At 37.3% G+C, this 24659-nt stretch overlaps 1 protein-coding gene across 1 annotated transcript in view; it reads right to left on the bottom strand.

Annotated features, from left to right (window-relative positions):
- Positions 1 to 1260: 1260 nt before the first annotated feature.
- Positions 1261 to 24659, bottom strand: part of LOC150085557 (uncharacterized) — a 107260-nt gene continuing 83861 nt past the window's right edge. The window contains exons 5-6 of the mRNA XM_090373340.1: positions 16451 to 16696; positions 1261 to 1545 (exon numbers count right to left, since the gene is read on the bottom strand). Of these exons, the coding sequence (XP_090229466.1) occupies positions 1264 to 1545; positions 16451 to 16696 (528 nt within the window). The 3' untranslated portion in view covers positions 1261 to 1263. The remainder of the gene's footprint in view (positions 1546 to 16450; positions 16697 to 24659) is intronic.

Genomic DNA, 24659 nt, shown 5'->3' with positions numbered 1-24659 from the left:
AATAATGCCAAAAGAAATGGTATATAATCTGTATTTCTTATTTTGAAAAATTAAAACTGATTTGAAATTAATACAGGCATCAAATATAGAAATTATATCTTTTATAAATTTTGGTCATATTCTTATTATTTATATAGTCTCCTCTCCATCTCTCTCTCCCTCAATATATTCTCTAAAGCAGATCAACAAAATGGTTGACACTAATTTTCTGTGCAAAATAACAAAAATAAACATTTGATGGCAAGTTTTCAGAACTACACAAAAAAAAAAAAAAAAAGGTTGTTAAAAACAACCTATTAAGGTGCAAATTAAAAATGACTTAAATATTAATATTTGCTATTTTAAGCAAAACAGGTTGATTTATCATATGGCACTTATACATGAGATTCATGTTAGCCAAATGAAATTAATGTAACAGTAATGATGATAACTTTTCTTTTATTATAGCTGTTACTCTTTATTATGTTTATAAATGAAACCTAGTTCAGATACTTTCTGAGTGAAAATTTAGCGGTACTCCTATGGTAGTATACATATTTACATAAGTACACTTGTCCATTAACTGAGCACTGTGTTTAGCTGTTATAACAATAAAATTGTTAACACTGTTCTTGCCACATTATTGCCCCAGAGTATGAACAGAGAAATAATTTTTATTTTTACTGAAAGTCTGTTCCTTATGTAACATTTATTGGAACCGAATGCACTGAAAACAATGAAAAATCAAGAAAATGGTATAATAAACATGGCACAAAGGGGTTGATCACTATAAATGTGCTGATTTATCCATTTATACAATAAAAAAAAAAAAAAAAAAAGATGACACCCATTTCTGAAAAGCATATACGTAGGGCTATACTGTGTTTTAATTTCACTTGTTAACAAATGAAACCAAGGGATTATTTATGCACGAGCATCATATAAAATATTAGCCAAAACAGTAAAATTCACAAAATATAAATACTTAGAAATATAGAAATTAATGTTAAAGGTATTTCCTTTTGGCTTCCTCCATGGGAAAGAAACCTTAAATCAGCAAATGCTTGCTTGCTTTTGGTCCCATGATATTCCAATATGGAGAGGTTATAATAAATAAATTTCTAAATATAACAAAAACTTATTGCAGTCTGTGTGCTTTAACCCAGAAAAAATTTCTGCTTTTAGTTTCAAAGATGCCAAAACTTTCACTTAAAATATCTAAATCCATTAACATTCTAATGATTGATAACTTTTTAATCAAGCACATTATTAGCTATTCTATAATTAAACAGTGGTCACTGTTTCTAGAGCAGAGGTAGGAAGAGTCTTGCCTGGTCGAGGTCGGGCATGTGGTGATGGTGGTCCTATTACTTCTTCCACAGGGGTAACTACAAACCTTGATGATCTAGTTTTGAGCCGAGGATGTGATGGCCAGAGACCCAGGGATTTGTTCCAATTAAAAAAACCACTATATGAACTACCACCGGTTATGGAAGCAACTGATGAATTATGTCGCCGTCTTCCTTGCAAATGAATTTCTGAACTACTTTCAATAGGCTGATAAGTCTTGTGAGAGAAAAGGAAAGCAATATACTTTTAATATAGAATTAACTCATCACATAAATTAATGAATTATTAAAATATTTGAAAATAAAAATTGTTTAGCTTGTGAAGTCAATGTTTATTTAGCGATTTATAGGAATGGGAAAAGCTTAATATAAAAAGTTTTAGCTTTAAAAATAAGCAGATATAAACAGACCAAAATTGTGTTTTTGATGTCTTTGTACACAAAAACCACAAAACACAACCAAAATGAACACAAGAACACACTTTCAGCAAGTTATGTAACATTTAGTTTTGTTGTTCATATATTTGCTTGGTAACTTGGGCAACTGGAATATTTCCTTCCATGTGTCAGCAGATTCTTTAACGGCAACAAGAAGATATTGCCTACAAGAGGAGTTACCACTACCATTTAAACAATAAGGGATGCTTCTTTTAAACAATAATGAGTTCTTTACAAAGACTTCCAAAGGTACTAATTCTAACTTAGAACTTGGATAGTCGCATTTGAAGATACCTGAATATGATTTCTTTTTTTTTAGCCAGAGCAGCAAAAGCCTGTGGCTTTCTTGCACTATATGGCTAATACTAAAACTAATACTCTGCAAAAGGGATGAATATTCAAAAATTTTTAAAATTATACACTTACCACATTATAAATGCAATTCAAGTGGATTATTCAGTTCCTGAATAAAAAATTAGACAGAGCCTAAATTAGACAAAGTCAGCATTTTGGATCCAACTTTAAGTACCTATTATTAAGACAAAGTTGAACAGATCTCCTCCAAGTCTGCTCAGAGGAGATGTGTTACTTGATCAACTTTGATCCCAAAGAATTAGAGGAAAATCTTAATCAGTTATGCACAGTTAGTAAGGATTTTGGACTAAAGATGAATATGACTAAAACAAAAGTAATGATGAACAAGTATGCCACAGAAAGGGAAATAATGATTGAAGGAGCAGTAATTGAAAAGGTGGAGTCATATACTTATCTGGGACAAGTTATTAGCTGTAATAATGATAAATGGCTGGAAGTCAAGAGAAGAATAAATTTTGGATGGATAGCATTCAGGAAATATAGTCACATACTGAAGAGCAATATCCCACTTTGTCTGAAACGTAAAATAATGTATACTCCCCACCATGACTTATGGAAGTGAAACTTGGGCACTGACCAAAAGAATGGAAGAGAAGCTGAGAACTACACAGCGAAGAATGGAACAAATTATATTGGGAATCAGACTGTTAGATAAGAAGAGGAACACATGGATTAGGCAGTAAACTCAAGTAAGGGACATTCTTATCAAAGCTAAAATGGTCTTGGGCAGGACACATAGCTCGAAGACATGATGACAGATGGACTAATAAAATAACAGAATGGTATCCAAGAGGAGCTAGAAGAAAACCTGGAAGACAAAGGCGGAGATGGATAGATGAAATTCATGAGTTTGTGGGTAGTAAATGGATGGCCAGTGTTCAAAACAGAAGGAACTGGAAAGTTGCTGGAGAGGCCTTCATCCTGCAGTGGATTGAAAATGGCTGATGATGATGATTAGTGACAAGAGCCACAAGACAGATAGAGAGTAGTTATTAATGGCCACTATCTTCACAAATTAACATTAGTGGAGTCTATAAACATTTAGGGATGGACCTCTTGTTTTCAATATTTATTAATGATCTTGATATATAAGTTCGCTGATGATACAAAAGTTGAGAGGTTAGTTAAAGATAGCAACCAGGGTATGATACTCCAACAAGACTTGGATAAATTATATAAATGGCCATAAAATGAGCAACTGAGGGTTAACATTGATAAATGCAAGGTATTGCATTTGGGTAGCAATAACTTAGAATAATGTACCATTCGGTGGTTTCACACTCACGGCAGTGGAAAATGAAATACACTTTAAGGTAATTATACAGTCGAACATAAAATTCATGAGGTTTTGTCAATGATAAACAGGAATTTTGCCAGCCAGGAGAAAGTGATTATCCCATGGCATGAGACAACGATCAGGCTGCAGCTCAAACACTGCATACAGTTTTGGCAGTCTCGTTTAAGGTCAGTTGGAATGAGTACAGAGAACAACAAGATTAGTCAGTTACTGGTTGGTTGATATGTTGTTTAATGGCACAAGGGCTACTAAAGCCAATATTGTGCCAGATTCTATTCCGTAGTGCAATTACCAGTTAAAATCTGTTAAATAATCCTGTCTGCTTCAAGAAAACAAAGAACTCAGCTAGATTTGCATCATCTCCAATTAGATGAAGTAATGTTAAAGGCTCTTGCAGATGTGAAAGCGATGTAAAAATTGTATTTCGATAATTATTATAATGGTTGCAATTTATTAGAATATGCTTCACTGTAAGTGTAGACTGACAATACGCACAAATAGGCAGATCTTCCCCCATGAGTAGATAAATATGGGTTAGATGAATGTGTCTAATATGCATCCTAGCCAGGATCGCCTCCTCTTGCTTATTTGGTTCCATGCTTGATAGCCACAACTTAGGTTCCTGTTTAAATTGAAGTAGCTTATTGCCACTCTGAGCCTGCCAGATTTGCAACCATTGCTCTTTTTTTTATGACTGATTTGTAGTCGGTATATGGCACTTGGTAGTTAAGAGAGCTTGCAGTGATTGGATGTTTAGTGGCTTGATCTGCATATTTATTTCCTTTGATGCCTACATGACCTGGTATCCAATGCAAAGTGACTGATTGGTTATCGGCTTGTAACACAATTATCTGTGATCTGATTTGCTTCAATATGGGGTGAATTGGCTTGGATGGATTTTTCAATGCTGATATTGAACTCAGAGAATCAGAGTACATCATAGTTCGCTTATGGACAGATTAATCATGTGATGCAGAGCTATTTTAATCACCCACAGTTCAGCAGAATAGGTGCTGCATTCCTTTGGAAGGCACACAGAACTAGAAAAAATAGAAGGAACTACTGCTGCATCCAGAGCAGTAAATAAAATTATAGAGCGTATTACACATCGCTGCATTTATGATTCTATTAGATAGTGTAGCGTTGATAATTAATTAATTAAATTTATTGATCTTATTAATTTTACATATCATGGCCCAGACTAGAGCAACAAAGAAATGGGCAAAAAGTGGCAGGAGTGCTGTGATTTGGGAGAGAACTGAGGGGGGGGGAGGAGATTCTCCAATGCATCACAGCCTAAAAATATATGCAACATGTAAAATGTTTGCAGAATTCTCTGGAACAGCACATGATCTAGCCAAGGAGGGTGTGTGTGTGTGTGTGTGTGTGTGTGTGTGTGTGCGTGCGCGCACTAGGTGCAGAGAGTGTCTAGAAATTAGACATCAACTCAGTATCCTGATGGGTGTCTATGAGAGCTTGAGGTGTAGAGTAGATGTCCTCAAAAAATTAATATGAGGGGTCCATCAAGTTCTCAGCTGCACAACTTAATGCCAGAGCTGACACTTGTGCATCAGGCAACACAGTCGCAATCACCAAAGCAGAATGCACTGGTCCTACAGGAATTAGATATTGTTGGTGACTCTATTGTCAGAACACGGGTAATATATTGTGTAAAAAGGATAGATGGAATAGGACCAGGGTATGTCTGCCAGGGGAAAAAGTTGATGATGTAGAACAGATATCATCTTTTAAGGGCACAGAGGGTGATATTGTTATACACGCTGGCACCAATGACATTAAGAGTAGGAGAAATTCTGCAGATTTACTTAACAAGTATAGGTCAATGTTGAAAAAAAGTCATGAGTTAGGGATAAATTTGAAAGTGTCTGCAATTCTGCCCAGACACAACAGGGGGAATATATGATGAGAGCCTTATCAATCAATTTGGCCCTGGAGGGATTGTGCAAGGCTCATGGGGTAGAATTTTTTTCAGCCTAGTCTGTGCTTGTTAACAGCAGAGACTGCTTCTACAGGGATGGGACACACTTAAACAGAAAGGGTGCAAGAGTGTTGGCTGATGCTATCGAGGCAGTGTTAGGTGGGTCAGAAAACTGCTAGCTTGGGGGGATTCACAGACTAAAAGGTTAAAAGTAGCCACAGGCAGAGGTGAAGGTGATTCTTGCAACTTCCATTAGAATCAGCAGTGGCCTGGAGAAAGGGGTGCTGAGGGTTTCAGGGACTGATGGCAGTCATTATAAAACAAATAAATACATGGGCTGTATTAGAGTAATTAAGAATAAGAATAGGTGCATGTATACTTGCATGTACTCCAATGCTACCAGTATAGTAAATAAAGTTTATGATTTTGAAGTACTGGTCAAGACATTAAAGGCAGATATTTTTGGGATATCAGAAACGTTGTATCACACAGATATTAGGAATTACAGAATTGGAGTTTGGGGAGTACAATGTGTACAGAAAGGATAGAAAGGGTGGAGGGGGTATGCTGTTAATTAAGAAAAACATGAAATCTAAGGAAGTGCATCCAGTTGACATGGGTGGACAGTGTAGTGTTTAGTCAGTTTTGTGTGACATAAGCACTGGAAAAACCAATTTGAGAGCAGGAGTGTATTATGGGCCTAATGACTCTGATGAGTACAATGAACAACTGTACAGGGAAATAGAGTGGGCCAGTTAATCAGGTTGTCTTATAATAGGGCATTTTTTTAAATTCCCAGATATAGACTGGAACTTGTGGGATGGTCAGTCACACATTAGCAAGACTTTTGTGGATTTATTGGATGATTGTTTTCTACAGCAGCATTTTTGAGAGGCAACTAGAGAGAGTAATACACTTGCTCTGATTATCAACAGTGATTATTCATGCATTAAGAATCTGCAGATAAAGGAAACACTAGGTGGCAGTGATTACAGTGTACTGATATACTATTTACTTAGAGATGTAACTACCATCAGGGGTAAGGGGAAGGGAAGGATTTTTGTTTTCATAAAGGTGACTACAGTGGTCCCAGACAGGTTTTAAATTCTGTACAGTGGGACCAACTTATGATGTTATCAACAGAAAATTCTAAGAGGGAAGCATTCAAGGAATTAATCGTGGAACCTACTACACTTTTCATATCGATTAAGAAATATTTTTCAAGGTTTAGGCCTAAATGGGTGTCAAATGAATTAATGCTACTTGTGGCAGAGAAGAAAGATGCATGGGATGTATATAAATTATCAGGCGACACAGAAGCCTATGACAGATATAAGTTAATCTGTAATCAGGTCACAAAGGAGGTTCGGCAGGCGAAGGCAGATTACGAGAAATCCTTGGCAAAAGATGCTAAGAAAAACAGCAAGGATTTCTTTACTTATATAAACTCTAAAAGGAAGGGAATGAATCTGATTGGTCCACTTGACATCGATGGTTCGACTGTTGATGATCCTGCTCAGATAGCAAACAAACTGAATGAGTATTTTGCATCTACATTCACACGTGAGGAATTATTAAGGTTTGAAAATGGCAGAAGGTTATCAAATTGTAGCAGGATGCTTAATGATTTTGTAATAACTGAGAGCAAAGTGGAAGAGAAACTGTTGAAGTTAAATGTAAGAAAAGCACCTGGGGTGGATGGGATCTATCCAGTTGTATTAAAGGAGGCAGCAAAGCAACTAAGCAAACCCTTAGCCATAATTATGAGAGCATCCTTGGACTCAGGGGAAGTTCCCACGGACTGGAGATGTGCAAATGTATCCCCAATTCACAAAGAGGGATCGAAGGGTGACATGAGTAATTACAGACCAGTTAGTTTAACTTCTGTTCCGGGTAAAATAATGGAGTCGCTGGTTAAAGATGCATTGCAGGATCATCTAGACAAGACTGCAGCAATAATTCAGACACAGCATGGGTTTGTTAAGGGAAAGTCTTGTCTGATAAATTTGATAGGATATTATGATGTGGTTACAAAGGAACTGGATGCAAAAAAATAATTTTGATATCATATATTTGGATTTCAGGAAAGCTTTTGACACTGTTGCGCATGGAAGACTATTGTACAAATTGGAGCAGAATGGTATTAAGGGTAAGTTGCTACAATGGATAAAAGGATGGTTAAGTGGGAGAAGACAGAGGATGGTAATCAATGGGTGCTCCTCTTCTTGGACTAATGTTATTAGTGGAGTCCCACAGGGTTCGGTGTTGGGTCCACTGTTGTTTTGTATATTTATCAATGATATTGATGAAGGTATATCAGGCTTAGTGTCGACGTTTGCAGATGATACAAAGGTTGGCAGGGTAGTAATGGCAGTGTGCTACTGCAACAGGATCTAGATAATTTGGGCAGATGAGCTAAGAAGTGGCAACTGAAGTTTAACCTTGACAAATGCAAAGTACTGCATATGGGTAGAAGTAACTTCAGAGAAACGTACCAACTGTGTGGTACTACACTTAAGGTGGTAGAAAATGAAAAAGACCTGGGAGTAATTGTGCAGGCAGATATGAAGTTTTCTGAGAAATGCAGACAGGCTGCCAGGGCAGGTCATGGGGTTTTGTCAATGATATATAGAAATTTTGCTAGCAAGGAAAAGGAGGTGATTATCCCTCTGTATAAGGCAATGATCGGGCCACGCCTTGAGTACTGCGTACAGATCTGGAGGCCTCATTTTAGGAAGGATGTAGATTTACTTGAGCATGTACAGAGAAGGGCAACAAGATTGGTGAGGGGAATGAAGGGATCCTCTTATCAAGAGAGGTTAAGTTCTGCAAATTGCAGTGGCTGGAGACTAGGCACCTGCGTGGTGAAATGATTGAGGTGTATAAGGCCTTGAATGGGTTCAGCACGCTGAATTCTGATGGGATCCTTCCACTTGTTCAGATTACGAACCTAAGGGAGCATAAATTCAAATTAAGAAAGGACAGATGTAGAATAGATGTGCGGAAATTTGCCTTTAGCCAGCGGGTGGTTAATTGCTGGAACAAACTTCCATCTGTCGTTGTGGAAGTTGATAAGTTGAATAAATTTAAGGAGGAACTGGAGAGGCATTTGGAGGGAATGGTGTGATTTTTTTTTTTTTTTTTTTTTTGGCTGATGCTGCATAAGCTCATACATTTGCTTTCTTGCATCACATGCCACTACTACTACTGTCGATGATATATAGGAATTTTTCTAGAAGGGATAAGGAGGTGATTCTTCCCTTGTATAAGGCAATGGTCAGGCCACAGCTAGAGTACTGTATACAGGTCTGGAGGCCTCATTTCAAGAAGGATGTAGAGATGCTGGAACGAGTGCAGAGAAGGGCATCAAGATTAGTGAATGGAACAAAGGGGTGCTCTTACGAAGAAAGGCTTAAGTTTTGCTGGGATTAGGCACCAGCGAGGTGATCTGATAGAGGTGTATAAAGCCTTGAATGGTTTGAGCATGCTCACTGCTGATGGGATTCTTCCTCTTGCTCAGAATAATCACCTGAGAGGGCATAAATTCAAATTGAGAAAAGATAGATGTAGGATAGACGTGAGAAAATTTGCCTTTAGCCAGCGTGTGGTCGGTTGGTGGAATAGACTTCCATCCCTTGTCGTGGAAGTTGATAGCCTAAATAAGTTTAAGGCGCAGCTGGACAGGTATTTCGAACGAACAGAGGTGTGAAGTGGAAGTGGTTTTTTTTTTATTTATTTTTATTTTTTTTAATTTATTTTTTATTTTTTTTTGGCTGATGCTGCATAAGCTTGCTTTCTTGCATCAAATGCCTTTACTAATGCTAATGCTTGTCTAGATGATCCTGAAATGCTTCTTTAATCAGTGCCTCCATTAATTTCCCTGGAATAGAAGTTAAACTAACAGGTCTGTAATTACCTGTGTCTCCCTTTGATCCTCCTTTGTGGATTTAGGTCACATTTGCACAACTCCAGTCCATGAGTACCTCCCCTGTCCAAGGAAGCTCTCACAATTTTGGCTTAGGGTTTGCTTGTTTCCTTTGCCACCTCCTTTAATATAACCGGATAGATCCCATCCACCCCAGGTGCCTTTCTTATGTTTATCTTTAAGAATTTATTCTCCACTTTGCTCTCAGTTATTACAAGATTATCTAGCTTACTGCTGGAGTTTAATACACCTCTGGCATTCCTCTCCCTGAATAACTCCTCATGTGTGAATGTAGATGCAAAATATTCATTTAGTTTGTTAGCTACCTGAGCAGGATTGTCAACAGCTGAACCATCAATATCAAGTGGACCGATCTGATCCATCCCCTTCCTTATAGAGTTTACATAAGTAAAGAACTCTTTGTTGTATTTCTTTGCATCCTTTGCCAAAGATTTCTCATAATCTGCCTTCACCTGCCTAACCTCCTTTGTGACTTGGTTACAGACCAGCTTATATCTATCACAGGCTTCTGTGTCACCTGTTATTTTAACAGGTGACACATTAAACATAGACACTGAAGATCTACAAAGTCAACCTGAAACTGACACACTTCCTAGAAGCAACCATGGTGAAATGGAGGATCATCATCAAGGTCAAGAAAGTCACGACCAGACCAATCCCCATCAGAAGAGGAATCTTCGGTAAAGCCCTAAGCCCATTATGGTTCTGTCTAGCATTCAACCCATTATCCACCATGCTCAATAACAGCAATTATGGATATATCCAGAAAGAAGGAAGAACCTGTAACCCTTTTTAACCTGACATACAAGATGACATCAAACTCCGTGCCTCCAGCAGCTACTCTGGATCATTGAAGAGTTTAGCACTGACATCAGTACGCAGTTTGGCCTACAGAAATGCAAAACACATGGATTGCATCAAGGACATCCAGTCGGACAAAACTACCAGATGAAGAACAGTGAAGAGTTTGAAGTTATGACAGATGGAGAAAACTACAAATATCTGGGGATGATGCAGACCCATCAGTTAGAACACAAGGAGATCAATGCCTGCCTGACTGAGAAATGCCACCAGAGACTTAGAAGCCTGCTAAAATCAAAGCTGAATGGCAAGAACATGGTCCAAACCATAAACACTTATGCAGTCCCAGGACTAATGTACTCCTTCAGGATCATAGATTGTACCCAGAGGCATAGCCAGGTGTTTGGTGCCCTTGGCAAATTCATGGCTACACACCTTTTTTTCGATAATTGGTAAAATTATAATAAATAATAATAAGTACAGTTGGATCTCTGTTTAGCGAACTTCTTTCTAGCGAATTTTTCTATTTAGCGAAATTTTTTTTTTTTTTTAAATTCCCCTTGGTAATTACATTTAAAATAGTCTCTGTAGAACAAAAAAAATTTTCCCTATAACAAATATAAGAGCCTTAACCAGGTAGCATTGCCGGCCTTCAAGCAATTTAGGTAATAGTGCTGCAACTTAGTGGTACCCGTAAAACCTATCCAACTACCTGTCCAACGCCCCAGGAAGTCAAGCTAGTCAACTACTTTCTATTATTAGCCATATGGAGCAAGGAAGCCTGAGGCTTATGCTGCATCAGCCAAAAAAAAAAATTCCTGAGTTACTGTGTGTGTGTGTGAGAGAGAGAGAGAGAGAGAGAGAGAGAGAGAGAGAGAGAGAGAGAGAGAGAGAGAGAGAGAGAGAGAGAGTCAGAAATAGAAGGGATGCACCAAGAAAGAGAAGAATGATGATATCCAGCTCAGGACCCTGGGTGTGCCAAGCCCATACTCACCAGATGTGAGCCCCCTGGGGTTAATGTATCCATGGGAAGATCAAGGCATATTCCATATTCAGACAGTAGGCTCTGGTTTGTTGTTTTATTTAAATTATAAATCACAATATTCATGGTAACCTGTTTTTAAGCACTATACACACATTATTTATAACTTCTAACTTTTTCAGTATTGTAGAATGTACACAGTGCGTGAATTTAAATTCAAATTATTATGCTAAGGTCACCCATAATCAACCAGAGAACATGTGTGTGTTCTCTGGTTGATTTGCCTGTTTTTCTGGACGAAAAAACCCTGGTTTCTGGAGAAAAAAAATCTTGCTCTCTACTCCTGAGACCGACTAACTCAGTTACGGAGTGAAAAAACTCATTAAAGTTCCTCGCTTCATCAACAGGATTCGAACCCAGGCCCTTTCAACCACCAGGTGTGAGGAGGATGGTGAAGATACCATTGTGCTACATGCGCAGCACAATGCATGAATTGCAAACTGCTATGCATGTGCTGATGAAGCAGTCACCTGAATGGTCCCTTCAAACTTACGTTCTGGACTGCAAATGCTGCTATACAGTATGTACTCAGATTTATGAATGCATACATTTCATTTGGCAAAAATTAATTTTCACCCCGCCCTCTGCTCTCATCCTGATGCAACATCATCTAGGGGCACCATTTTGTCAGCTAGACTCGGGTGTGGAAATAGCTTGGCACAGAACTGATATGTCCTATCAGTGGCACCCTTTTGATACTGCCCCAATGCCAAGACATTCCTACGCTACTGATTCTACCAACACTGAGCTTGAGGGGATTATGAGATAAACCAGGATAATAATGACCAAGAGTTTCCAATGCCACCTGACGTTGACAATCAGGAGACTGACCATAGCCCGGAAAGGAGGTAGGAAGGGAGGGGTTTGACAGACCTTAATGGACAACAGAATAAGGTGATTAAGAACCTCAGGAATTACTTCCAGGAAAATACAGCATCAATCCACAAAGCAAGGGTTGTCAGATAGTTGGAGATGGTTATGGCTAAACACAAAAAATTGGCCAAAATTGGTCAAATACAGAAATTATCTATAAAATATTGAAAAACGCAAAACAAAGTAAAATTCATTTAATAACTGCAATCAGAACAAAAATAACTCACCTCAAACAATTCTGTATACATACTGCATAACATCATTATGTCTGCTGCTTCTTTATCCTGTATACTTTGCTGTGAAGTAGATGCAACTGCGATTCTACTATTGTTGGTATAAAGTATATTTGATTTGAAATTATTTAACCTTCTCTCTGTAATATGCAAATCCTTGCAGCAGATGGAATTTTTGATAAGGTGTGCCCTGATTCTAATGAGTGCATCTAGAAGGTGAAGCTGTAATCTGTTTCTTGGTTTTGTTTTTACTGCAGTTACAAGAGAAAATATTCGTTCAACAGCATTGCTTGCTGGAGTTACAAGACAATTAAATGCATATGCTGCCAATTGCTTAAACTTTCGGTGGTGATAGATACAAAGCCAAAATTTTATTGTATCTTTTGGAATTTCATTGTTTTCAAAAACATTTTCTGCTGTCCAATCTGTTACAGTAATTTTCCTATATTGTTGCTCAATTTCGTTGAAATTATTTGTAGCTAAATGTAACATAGGTAAATCTGAAAAATCCCCCTTTGACATTTGGCTTAATATTTTTTTCAGGATTAAGCAAAGAAAGATTTTTGAAAGCACTGGTCACATTGCATAATCTAGATTGTATTTGGTCAATAGCTTCAATAATGAATATGTGGCATCTTCTTTTAACCTCAAGAACTTTATCTTCTTCTCTAGCATGTTGTGTCTCCTTGAATTCGTTTAGATGACTATCAACTTCTTGCTTAAATTTGGCTCCATCAATATTGTAAAAATTCTATTGCAAACAGTTTTTCTGAGTAACTAATTCATTAGACAGTTTATACGGATCAACGTTAGATGACTGAAACATTGCATTAACAGATTCAAAATGTTTTACAATGGGTGTAGCAAACACAAAATACAGATAATTCATTCTATGAAAAAGCATTTCTTTTAATAATCCGACTTTGTACTTTGTATCTGTTCAACCAAAATTTTCTGATACTACGAAATAACCTTTAGTTTTGCCAGTTTAATAGAATATTGAACATTACCTATCCTTTAACAAGCCAACTAGTTTTAGAAGCCTTCTGAAATGGCAGGGGTGCTTGATAATGATAATTATTTTCTGGATTAAATGTTTTAAATATAGATTTGTATTCTTCTCTACGTAAATTACTATTTGAGAACCAAAGTGGAATCTCACTTATCAGAAATCAAGGTTGGATGGAAGTATTTCAAATGCATGTTGAATGCAAAGAATGACAAATGCATTTCATTTGCACACAATTTGATACTACTTCCTTTATTCATGTCCACACTGAATTTTTAAGTCAGACCATAAAAGCAGACCATCACTTGCAAATCCTATGCAATTTTTTAAATTCATATCATATAAACTCAATTTAATCTTCAACGCATCAAAAAGAGATTGTGCTGCTGCCAATGATAAGGAATTAGGCCTAGAAATGCAATTTTGATGGCTAGACCTTCAGAAAAAACCTCACCACTATACACAAGTGCTTTTGAATTGCATTATCCATTGATTCATCAATGAGCAGCATAAACTTCTTTCCTTTCAAATCTAACTCTAATGCTAAACTTACCATTTTTTTATTATCTGCAAGCACTTAGTTTGATGCAATTTTATGCTTCTAAAAATGCTCCCTTTTCCATGATCTTTTATAACTTCACTCAAATGATCACTGGCCATTACTGAACAATGACAAGTAGCTGCTACTGTTAACTTAATTTAAGACTGTTTGATATTTTCTTCAGATTCTGAATTTTTCTTAGTCACAAAAGATGCTAGAGTACTTTGAGTTAAACCAGTAATGTTAGATTTGTGCTTAGAAGCTTCACGTTGAGCAAAATTGTAGAGTTTACTTTTCACTGTGCAATGACAGACTTTACAGAAAGCATCCTCACAATTACTTGATGTTTTCATTAACCATGAATATTTCTCCCATTCTTCTTTGTACTTACAGTCACAATTGTATGAAGGCTTCCACTTTGGCATTTTAAAAAAGGGTTATCCAGAAGTTTTAAAAAAGCTTGCACTCCTTGCAACGTGCACGCCAAGGCAGTCACTGTGACAATGATGAATCCAGACAAAGTGTGGCGCTGCACTGCAGTGCTGGCTGCCAGTCTGTTTTAACAAGTTCGAGACTGGACTGCTGACATTAATGGTAGCATTTTTCTTATTTAAATAAATAACACACATTTCCAAAAAAAGGCCAAAATTATAAATATGGCCAAAACAGAAAACTCATGGCCAAACATTTGAGAAAGACCAAAATTGTTGAAAAACTGGCAACCCTGTTACCACACGCCATAAGGAAGATAGGCGAATGGTACAAATCACTCAACTGACAAGAAAGTTGAACAGCAAAGTCAGAAAGAAGCCAAATAGAAGATACAATGAATACAGAAGACAGAAAGATGGGCGAAGAAGGTGCTCCATTGCAGACACTACAATGACATCCATCAAGACTATATAGATAAGATGGGTTCTAATGCATGGCTCACGAGCAGAGCTTCTTCTACAAGACCAAAGGATTCATGCTCATCATCCAAGACTAGGTAATTAACACCACACACTACAGGCAATACTTCACCAAGAAGCCCAGAATGACAGATAGCAACACATGTTGACCTTGCCACCAGGTCCCAGTAACAACCAGTACATCACTGCAGGATGAAGGGTTATCACCCAGATGGAGTACACTCATAGACATAACCAGGTCACCAGGATAATACATCAGAAGCTAGAACAAAAAATACCAGTTGATCAAAGAGAGTGTACAGAATTACACGTACAAACCTCAGACCATTCTTGAGACCCCTACTCACAAACGATACTGGGACTGTGCCATAATAACAGACAAGGCTATCCCGCACAACGGACTGGACATAACTTTCATTCACAAGAAGGAAAAGGCTACCTTCTTGATCAACATAGCAGTGCTCAACACCAGCAACACCTTCAGAAAATCTGAGAGGAAAAGAGCAGGAAGTACGCAGATCTAAGACTGAAGTCAAAGAAATGTAGCACATGTAACAAGTAATGACCATCCCAATCACTGTGTCAACAACTGGCATGGTGCCAAAGAGCCTTCATAAGAACCCAGCAGCAATAGGCCTCCCAAAGAACACTTACATTTAAATCCAGAAAGCCAGAATCCTAAACCCTGTAGGATAGTCAGGGAGAGTTCCTCAGCCGATAATAGTAACTGGACATAACAACTACCCCACACACACACACACACACACACACCTGGTACCAGTACCTATCACAAGACGTAAAAAAAATTCTCGGTAGGAGAAGAAAGGATGATAATAATAATGCTGTCATTAATGAAATTTATTAATGTCATGTTTAACATGCACACAAGAAAGACATTGATTACTATACCAGCAAGAAAATCAGACAAACAACATTGAATTAACAAAAAGAAAAAGAGAACGTGTGTGCACTGATAAATGGAAACACACCAAGTTGTAAAGAATGGCCTTTCTATCTTCAAAGCTACAAGTAAGGAATAGGTCTCCAGGTGACATTTAGGAATATAAATAAAAAGAGATATATGCAGTAAAGTGTTTAACACAAAACTGCTGTAGACATTAAAAAATGCATAGAACTTCATACAATTGACCATGGGGGAGGGGGCACAGCATAACAGAGCCTTAAAAACAGGATAGCTCTCTAAGCTAAAGTTATAGTTCCAAAAATTATTTCTTTATTAAGTTTTTTTTTAAATTGGTGGTGAACGAGAGGATTTCTGGATTCCTGCCTTGACACATTCAGTACTTCACGTGGTATGATATCTAGCATCATATGAACAGTCAGACATATACATAAACTACCAAACTTGTGAGGGCCAGTTTACAAGTTGTGTAGTAACCTAACTAAAATATTTTAGCTTTTCTAAAGAAAACCTAATTACAGTCCTTAATGAAACCAGGGGCATATTTATGGGGGGGGGGGATATTCCCCCTTAACCATGTGTATCAGTGTTCCTAGGTCTATCTAAAAAAAAAAAAAAAACCACTTAAAAACCTGGTCATTATTCCCCCCCATACGATGATACCTAGATATGATAGTGAATGAAACAGCCATTTTATCTTTTATCAAAAATTTTATCATCCTTTAATTCTAATATCTTTCTATGAACATAAAAACTCAAAACATTTTTTTTTTTTTTAAATATGCATAAAACTTACCATGGAGTCCAAAGACCATCCAATAGTCTTGTTCTGAAGATATTTTTTTGTCTGAAATTTATACTTCACATTATCAAATGGCAGATGGTTAGCTAATAGTCCCCGATTATGAGTAATATGGTTGTCTACTATGAGATCATTCACTGTTCCTGATCCAAACCCCAAGTCCCATATAGCAGGATGGCTCTGAGGACTTGCTACTTCTGGAACTGGCCAAGTACTAAGATTCACTTGGCGTACTAATGGCTAGAATTGAAAAAAAATATATATATGGTACTCTACTGGGCTATCAGAGAGATATATGAAAGGCTTTAAGAAAAGATTTGATAAGATCACGTTTATAGTATTATCAGTTATGCATTTCATTAAAAATTATATTCAAAATAAGTTGCCTATAGAGGTAGTTCCCGACTTTACAAGTTAATTCATTCCTAGCACGCACTCATAAAGCGAAAACTCGTAAAGCGGGAATTTATTTCCCATAGACATATAATGTTAAAAATAGGGGTTACGTTATCAACAATGAAATTAGTTAGCTAATTAGTTTATGTTTAAACAATGATTGATTTATTGAAAGAAATGAAAACATAGCCTGTAAAATCAAGCAAATTATAATAATAGAGAAATTCTTTATGACTTACAAATGTTAAAGAATGTTTATTCTTCATCGTCTACTAAATGCCCGGACCCACACAGGACATAGTCATTTGACTCATTCGTTTTTGCTGAGGGCGGATAACCCTCCTATGTGTGAGTCCTGTGGCACAATTTTATCAATTAGATACATTTTAGTTGACTGTCCAGATTTTAGCAATACCCGTTTTAAGGCTTTTAATCATCTGACTGAGCCGTATACACTCAGTCAGAACAGACAATGACAATGTGTCTGCTGTTTTTGGCTATTTTAAATCAATAAAGATTTTTACTTGTATTTAAAATTTATAGGTTATTTCTTTATTGATTCATCTTTTTTACATTTTATACCTTTGTTATTTTATATCTTGACATGGAGACCTAAGTAAAAGTCAGTGAAATTAAAATTTTTAAATATCATCTGGTTTTGCCGCATTATAGCCTTAGTTGCTAATGCGCCAATAAAACCGAAGAACCAACCAACCAATCGTCTACTAAATGCATACTCATCGATCACTCATTATTGGCTCAGCACTCATTGTTGGTTTGTTGCACAAGGAGTCTGTCTTGAGGCGTTTGTTTCCAAGATAATTTGTTTCCTCTTCTCTTTTCTTTATAACTTCCAATAGCATAGGCGCCGCCGTAGCCAGGTGGGAAGGAGCAGCAGTGCACAGCACACGCTTCTTGATTAGACCGTGGTGATGGGTTCGAGCCCATCACCACCAAATACGGAGGATGCGGAAAGGTCAGGGAATGACCACTGCATACTAATGCTCCTAAAAACCAAATAACAAACAAACATCCAATAGCATGCATAAGCATTTTTTAATGAAACACACAAATTGCAACTAACACGATTTGCATGTAGTAACAAATTTACAAAGCTTAAAAAAAAAAAAAGAATAAAGAGAAGATTTTGAAAATTTATTTGTTTTTTATACAATTGAAGATTTCAGTAAACGGGAAACATGTTTCACCAATGTAAAAAAACCAAACAATTCCAGCTATCAGTATTTTCTCAAATGCAATAACATGGAATTTACTATCTGTTTATAACTGCTTGCAGTAACAGAAAAGCCCAATAAACTGAAAAGTGCAAATTGTTTTATGGTCGTGATCTCCAGAAATGTGCTTTAGAAAAATATCACTGGTTCTTATAACAGAACATATGATAACGAAAGTATACTGAATTTTAATGATTTGAATTGGTAACTAATACAATTTACATTATAAAAGCGACCTTTTAGAGTTATATAGTGAAAATTTCAACTTTCAAGGTCGTGGAACAAATTATCAAAAAACCACATGTTATTGGGTTCACATTACAATATTTTCATGATGCGATGGTAACAGATTAATATCATAAAGCGTGGTACACTGTATTGTATAGCTACATGCGTGGTTTGAAATGTGGTATTTATGAATGTTTAACATTCATTTTCTGCAATTAATGTTCATATTTTCAATTTTGTTGATACTTGATACTTGGAAAAAAAAAAAAAAAACTCAAACCCGGGAACTGCCTGTAGTTAGTTATTTGGTTTTTAGGAGCATTAGCAACTAAGGCCATATTGCTCCGGGGATATGCGGTAGTCATTCCCTGACCTTTCCGCATCCTCCGTATTTGGTAGGCATGGGCTTGAACCCCGGTCTAATCAAGAAGCATGTGCTACGCACTGCTGCTCCTGCCCACCTGGCTACGAAGGCGTCCAGTGTTATGGCAATGAAACGTAAACAGACAGAATTAAGCATGGAAATTAAACTGAAAATTATACAAGAGGCTAATAGGATGGAACAAAACAAAAAACAGACATTGCAAAGGAATACATCCCATTTCCTACTTTATCTACAATACTGAAAAACTGGAAAAAACAACTTGGGGAAGGGCATGACACCAGAGCAGCAATAAAAAACAGGAAAAGAATTCGTGGTGCAAAACACGAGGAGCTTGGAAAAAAACTTTTAGAGTAGTACCAACAAATGCATGCATCTAATTTGCCAATATTAGGTCCGATTTTGCAAGAAAAGGCAAATTATCTAGTTCAGCACATGGAATTAGCAACTTGAAATGCAGCAGTGGCTGGCTCCAAAGAATTTCAAAACAGGAATAACTTAGTTTTGCAAAATGTTTGTGATGAGTCTGGATTAGTCAACAAAGATGAGACTACAGACTGGTTGTGTTCTGTACTGTCCATTCTTGAAAAATGAGGCAAAAGATATTTTTAATCTTGACGAGACAGGTTTATTTTATAATTTTCTGCCAAACAAAACATTTGCTGTTCAAGGAAAGTCATGTCAAGGTGGAAAATTAAGTAAACAGAGACTCACTGGTCTATTATGATGCAATTCAGATGGCAGTACAAAACTACACCCACTTGTGATTGGTAAGTTTTCTAAGCCAAGATGTTTTAAACAAGTTCCCTATGATTATGAACCAATAGAAGTGCTTGGCTTAAGGTCAAAATTTTTCAGTCTTGGTTATCAAAAGTGGACAGAAGAATGGCTTCAGAAAAAAAAAAAAGGAACATTCTGATGATTCTAGATCATCGTACAGCACATTCCGCCAAGACACTTAAGTTGATGATAGTGCTGTTGTTTTTACCTCCCAACACCACGGTTTTATGCAGCCACTGGATCAAGGCATTATTTTTAACCTCAAGAGAGCATATAGAGCCTGCATGATAAGATACTTGATCCACAATATAGGAGGGAACAAATTGGAATGTCTTGGATGCTATCTGTAATCTTGTTACTGACTGGGACAGTATTACATCAAGTGTAATAAACTGCTTCAGAAAGAGTGGCTTTGAAGAAAATATCATCGAAAAACAAAGTCCAGTAGACGAATGAAATAGCAACATTGAGGAATGGGGAATTTGAAGGAGCATATGGATTTTGTTGGCGAATTTGAAGAGTTTGTGAAGGTGGATGATGAAGTTGCTACCACAGTGACGCCAACATCAGAAGAACTGCTGAGCACCAAGCAACACTATGATTTATTGTTACCAGCGACAGCGAAAGTGAAAAAGCACATACACTGACATCTAAAAAAGATGCCGAAAATGCATTCAGCATGATAGTGAATGTATTGGTCTGCAGTTACATTGATAAAGAAACAACTATTGCATTTGATAATGTCTGTACTGTAGTTAAAACACTGTGCAAACAACAATGGATTCTTTCTTTAAATTAGATTAATTTATTAAAAGTTAATGGTTTGTATGTTTCCTTTTATATTAAGACTAATTCTTTTAACTGTGATACTAAAATATTGTATATAACTAAATATATACACTGAGTGGACAGAAATCATGCGATACCTACCTAGTAATAGGTAGGCCGAGATAATGGCAGTCACACAGCGAGGCATTGAGTCCACTAGTTCATGAAAGCATTCCCACAGGTATTTCCATCCATGCTTGCTGCACCACGGTCCATAATTCTGTCGCATTCCTGGGTGGAGGATCCAAAGCTCAAACAGGCCTTTCCACAGGGTTCATATCCGATGAATGGGGAAGCCATTCCATGGTGGTAAAATCTGTGGAATGCTCTTCGTACCATGTTCTAGTCACCACGGCTCTGTGGGAAGGCACAATGTCCTGCTGGAATAGTCCATTGTCCTGTAGGTGCACGATGATCATGAAGGGATGCAGATGGTCTGCAAGGATGGACACGTAACCTGGACTGTTCAGAAATGCATCTAGATGTACTAGAGTTCCCAATGTGTTCCAGTTGAACACACCCCAGACCATTACCGACCGTCCACCTGCTTGAACAGTTCTTTGTTGACATGACAGGTGCATAGTTTTGTGTGGTTTCCACCAGATACACACCCTCCCTTCCGCTCAAAATAACTGGAAACGGGACTCATCAGACCAGGAGATCCATCTCCAATCATCCAAGATCCAGTGCCGATGTTCTTTTGCCCAGCTGAGGCGTAGAGTCCCATGTAGTGGTGTTAGCAATGGGATTCTGGTGAGTCGGCAGTTCCCATAACCTATTGTGGCTAATGATCGCCTGATGGTCTTGGTGGAGATATTTCTGGCACCTCCCTTTTTGAAGTCAGCAGTGATTTGTGCCACTGTCACTCTCTGGTTAACTTAAACAATGTGAGACAGACGTCAACAGCCACGTTCATCCACCACCTTTTTTTTTTTCCACCCACAGTACTGTCCACAATGAGATATTATTCTGGGAATGGCATATTCCCAATGCACTTGACACTGTTGAATGGGGATAGTGCAATTTCTATACCACTTCTGCAACAGAGTGACCCATGCATCAGGCACCCACTATCAACCCTCTTTCAAAGTCGGTTAACTTACAACGTTTAACAACACTGACATCGAATTACAACCTATATGAATGCAGTGTACATATTCATCTGCCAAGCGGTGGGTTCGTACACTAGTGAGAGGGGTGACAGTGTCGCATTGGCCAAGAAACCGGGATCCCATGAATTCTGCCATTTCAGTATACTGTACAACATTTTCATTTCCATTAATTGCTTTTCTCCTAGTTTATGTTACAAATAAAATAAAATTTTTAAAAAATGTGTTATCCTTATTACTGTATTGTTAGACGTGGATTTTGTTTTTATTAGTTTTTATTTTTATTATTTTATTTTATTAATTTAAATTAATTTATTTTTTCATTTATTTTTGATATCATTATTATTTATTATTATTCTTAGATATATAGTATGTACTAGAAAAAAAAAAAAAAAAAAGATAAAATTTTGACACGTTTGAGGGACCTTGTTACTACAAACCTCATTATTGCAAAACGTGAAAAGTTAGCTCACTTAAATTTGTATTACATACTATTCTCAACTGGACATGATATTGTAAGTTCTTTAATTACTCATGCCATTCTTTGATCTCTTTTTGAAATTTGTGGATACATTCACATACCTCCAGGCTATAGAGTACTCTCCTGAATCAAAGAACACTTTCATAATTATGGCTAAAGGCGTGCTTACCTCTTTTGCTGCCTGTCTTAAGCATATATATATATATATATATAATATGCTAAGCTTCCATTGTCTTCACCATGTTCATCCGACCTCATATAACAGAGGGACTCCCTGTGGGTGGATTTTCATGAAATTTTGTATTTGGTCTTATTAAAAATATTTATCAAGCCAAACCAAATTTCATTAAAATTGGACCGAATAAAAATTCAGAAATTATTATTTCTTTTTTCAATATAATTTGTATGAAAAAAAAGAAATAAATTCATATTTTAAAAGTAGTTTTAATTCAGGATTGTTAGCTGTAGACAGTCTGTGCACACTTCGCTTGTATCACTATACGAGACTCATGAATGTGATGTCACATGTGAAAAGATAAATGTATACAGGGAAAAGAAACTTAGGAAAAAAAAAAAGAGTAATATGGGAGGAGATTAATAAATATTACACAGTTGTAATTAAACTAAATGGCTAAGTTTAGAGAATACAAACAAAACAAAGTTTTGGTAAGTTTTTATTAAGTTATAATCTTAGTAATTAATTGATAAGGAGGTAATTATATTTACTTTTCATCTACACTCTGCTGCCACTTTATTAGGTACACCCCTGCTGTGCACAAAAATGGTCTGTCCCACAACAAACGAGGTTAGGCAGGCGAAGGCAGATTACAAGAAATCTTTGGCAAAGGATGCAAAGAAAAACAGCAAAGAGTTCTTTACTTATGTAAACTCTAGAAGGAAGGGGATGAATCAGATTGGTCCACTTGATATCGATGGTTCAACTGCTGATGATCCTTCTCAGGCAGCTAACAAACTAAATGAATATTTTGCATTGACATTCACACATGAGGAAGTTATTCAGCGAGGGGAATGTCAGAGTATTCAACTCTGGCAGTAAGCTAGATAATCTTGTAATAACTGAGAGTAAAGTGGAGGAGAAATTATTGAAGATAAATACAAGAAAGGCACCTGGGGTGGATGGGATCTATCCAGTTATATTAAAGGAGGCAGCAAAGGAAGTAAGCAAACCCTTAGCCACAATTATGAGAGCCAATTTGATTGGATACTATGATGCAGTCACAAAAGAACTGGATGCAGGGAATAACTTTGATATTATATATTTAGATCTTAGAAAGGCTTTTGTTACTTGCACATGGAAGACTGCTGCACAAATTGGAGGTGTGGCATTGGAGGCAAATTGCTGCTATGGATAAAGGCGTGGTTGAGGGGAGAAGACAGAGAGTGGTAATCAATGGACACTGTTCATCGTGGACTAATGTTATTAGTGGAGTCCCTCAGGGTTCAGTGTTGGGTCCATTATTGTTTTCTGTATTTATAAATAATATTGATGATGGTATATCAAGCTTAATGTCCAAGTTTGCAGATGATACAAAGGTTGGCAGGGTTGTTAAGCACACTACTGACGCTATGTTGCTGCAACAGGATCTGGAAAGGTTGAGCAGATGGGCTGAGAGGTGGCAAATGAAGTTTAACATTGACAAATGTAAAGTACTACACATGGGAAACAGCAACCCCAGAGCAACGTATCAACTCTGTGGTACTACACTGATAGTGGTAGAGAATGAAAAGGACCTGGGGGTAATTGTTCAGCCAGATATGAAGTTCTCTGAGCAGTGCAGATGGGCGGCAAGAGTAGCTCATGGTGTCTTGTCAATGATATACAGGAATTTTTCTAGCAGGGATAAGGAGGTGATTATTCCCTTGTATAAGGCAATTGTCAGGCCACACCTTGAGTACTGTATACAGGTCTGGAGGCCTCATTTCAAGAAGGATGTAGAGCTGCTGCTGCAACAAGTACAGAGAAGGGCAACAAGATTAGTGAATGGAACAAAGGGTTGCTCTTACGAAGAAAGGCTTAAGTTTTGCAAATTACAGTGTCTGGAGACTAGGCACCGGTGAGGTGATCTGATAAAGGTGTATAAAGCCTTGAATGGTTTGAGCATGCTCAATGCTGATGGATTCTTCCTCTTGCTCAGAATAATCACCTGAGAGGACATAAATTCAAATTGAGGAAAGTCAGATGTAGGACAGATGTGCGGAAATTTTCCTTTAGCCAACGGGTGGTTGGTCGGTGGAACAGACTTCCATCCCTTGTTTTGGAAGTTGATAGCCTAAATAAATTTAAGGGGTCAGCTGTACAGGTATTTCGAACGAACGGAGGGGTGAAGTGGAAGTGTTTTTTTTTTTTTTTTTTGGCTGATGCTGCCTAAGCTTGCTTTCTTGCATCATCATATGCCTCTACTAATGCTAAACAACGTTGCAAGTCACATGACCATAGTTGTGGATATAAATGCAGCAGAACAACCTTTCTAGTATCAGTTAAGCATACAAACAGTAGCAAGAATGAGGAAAAGGAGTGTTCTAACGGACTTCGAACGTGGCATGGTAGTAGGTGCAAGACATGCTGGACAAAGCATCTCTGAAACAGGAGCACTGAACTTTTCATGCATCACAGTTTCAAGAGTGTATCAAGAATGGTGCAAGGAACAGAAAACATCCTCTCAACGACACTCCTTTGGAAGAAAATCGCTTGTTGATGAAAGAGGTCAGAGGAGGATGGCTAAAATCGTACAAGCAAACAGAC

This window comes from Mastigoproctus giganteus, chromosome 5 (assembly GCF_048544385.1).
Source record: "Mastigoproctus giganteus isolate SK-2022 chromosome 5, ASM4854438v1, whole genome shotgun sequence".
Classification (NCBI taxonomy): Eukaryota; Metazoa; Arthropoda; class Arachnida; order Uropygi; family Thelyphonidae; genus Mastigoproctus; species Mastigoproctus giganteus.
The sequence above is the reverse complement of the archived record's forward strand: the minus strand, read 5'-3'. Positions and strand labels throughout refer to the sequence as shown.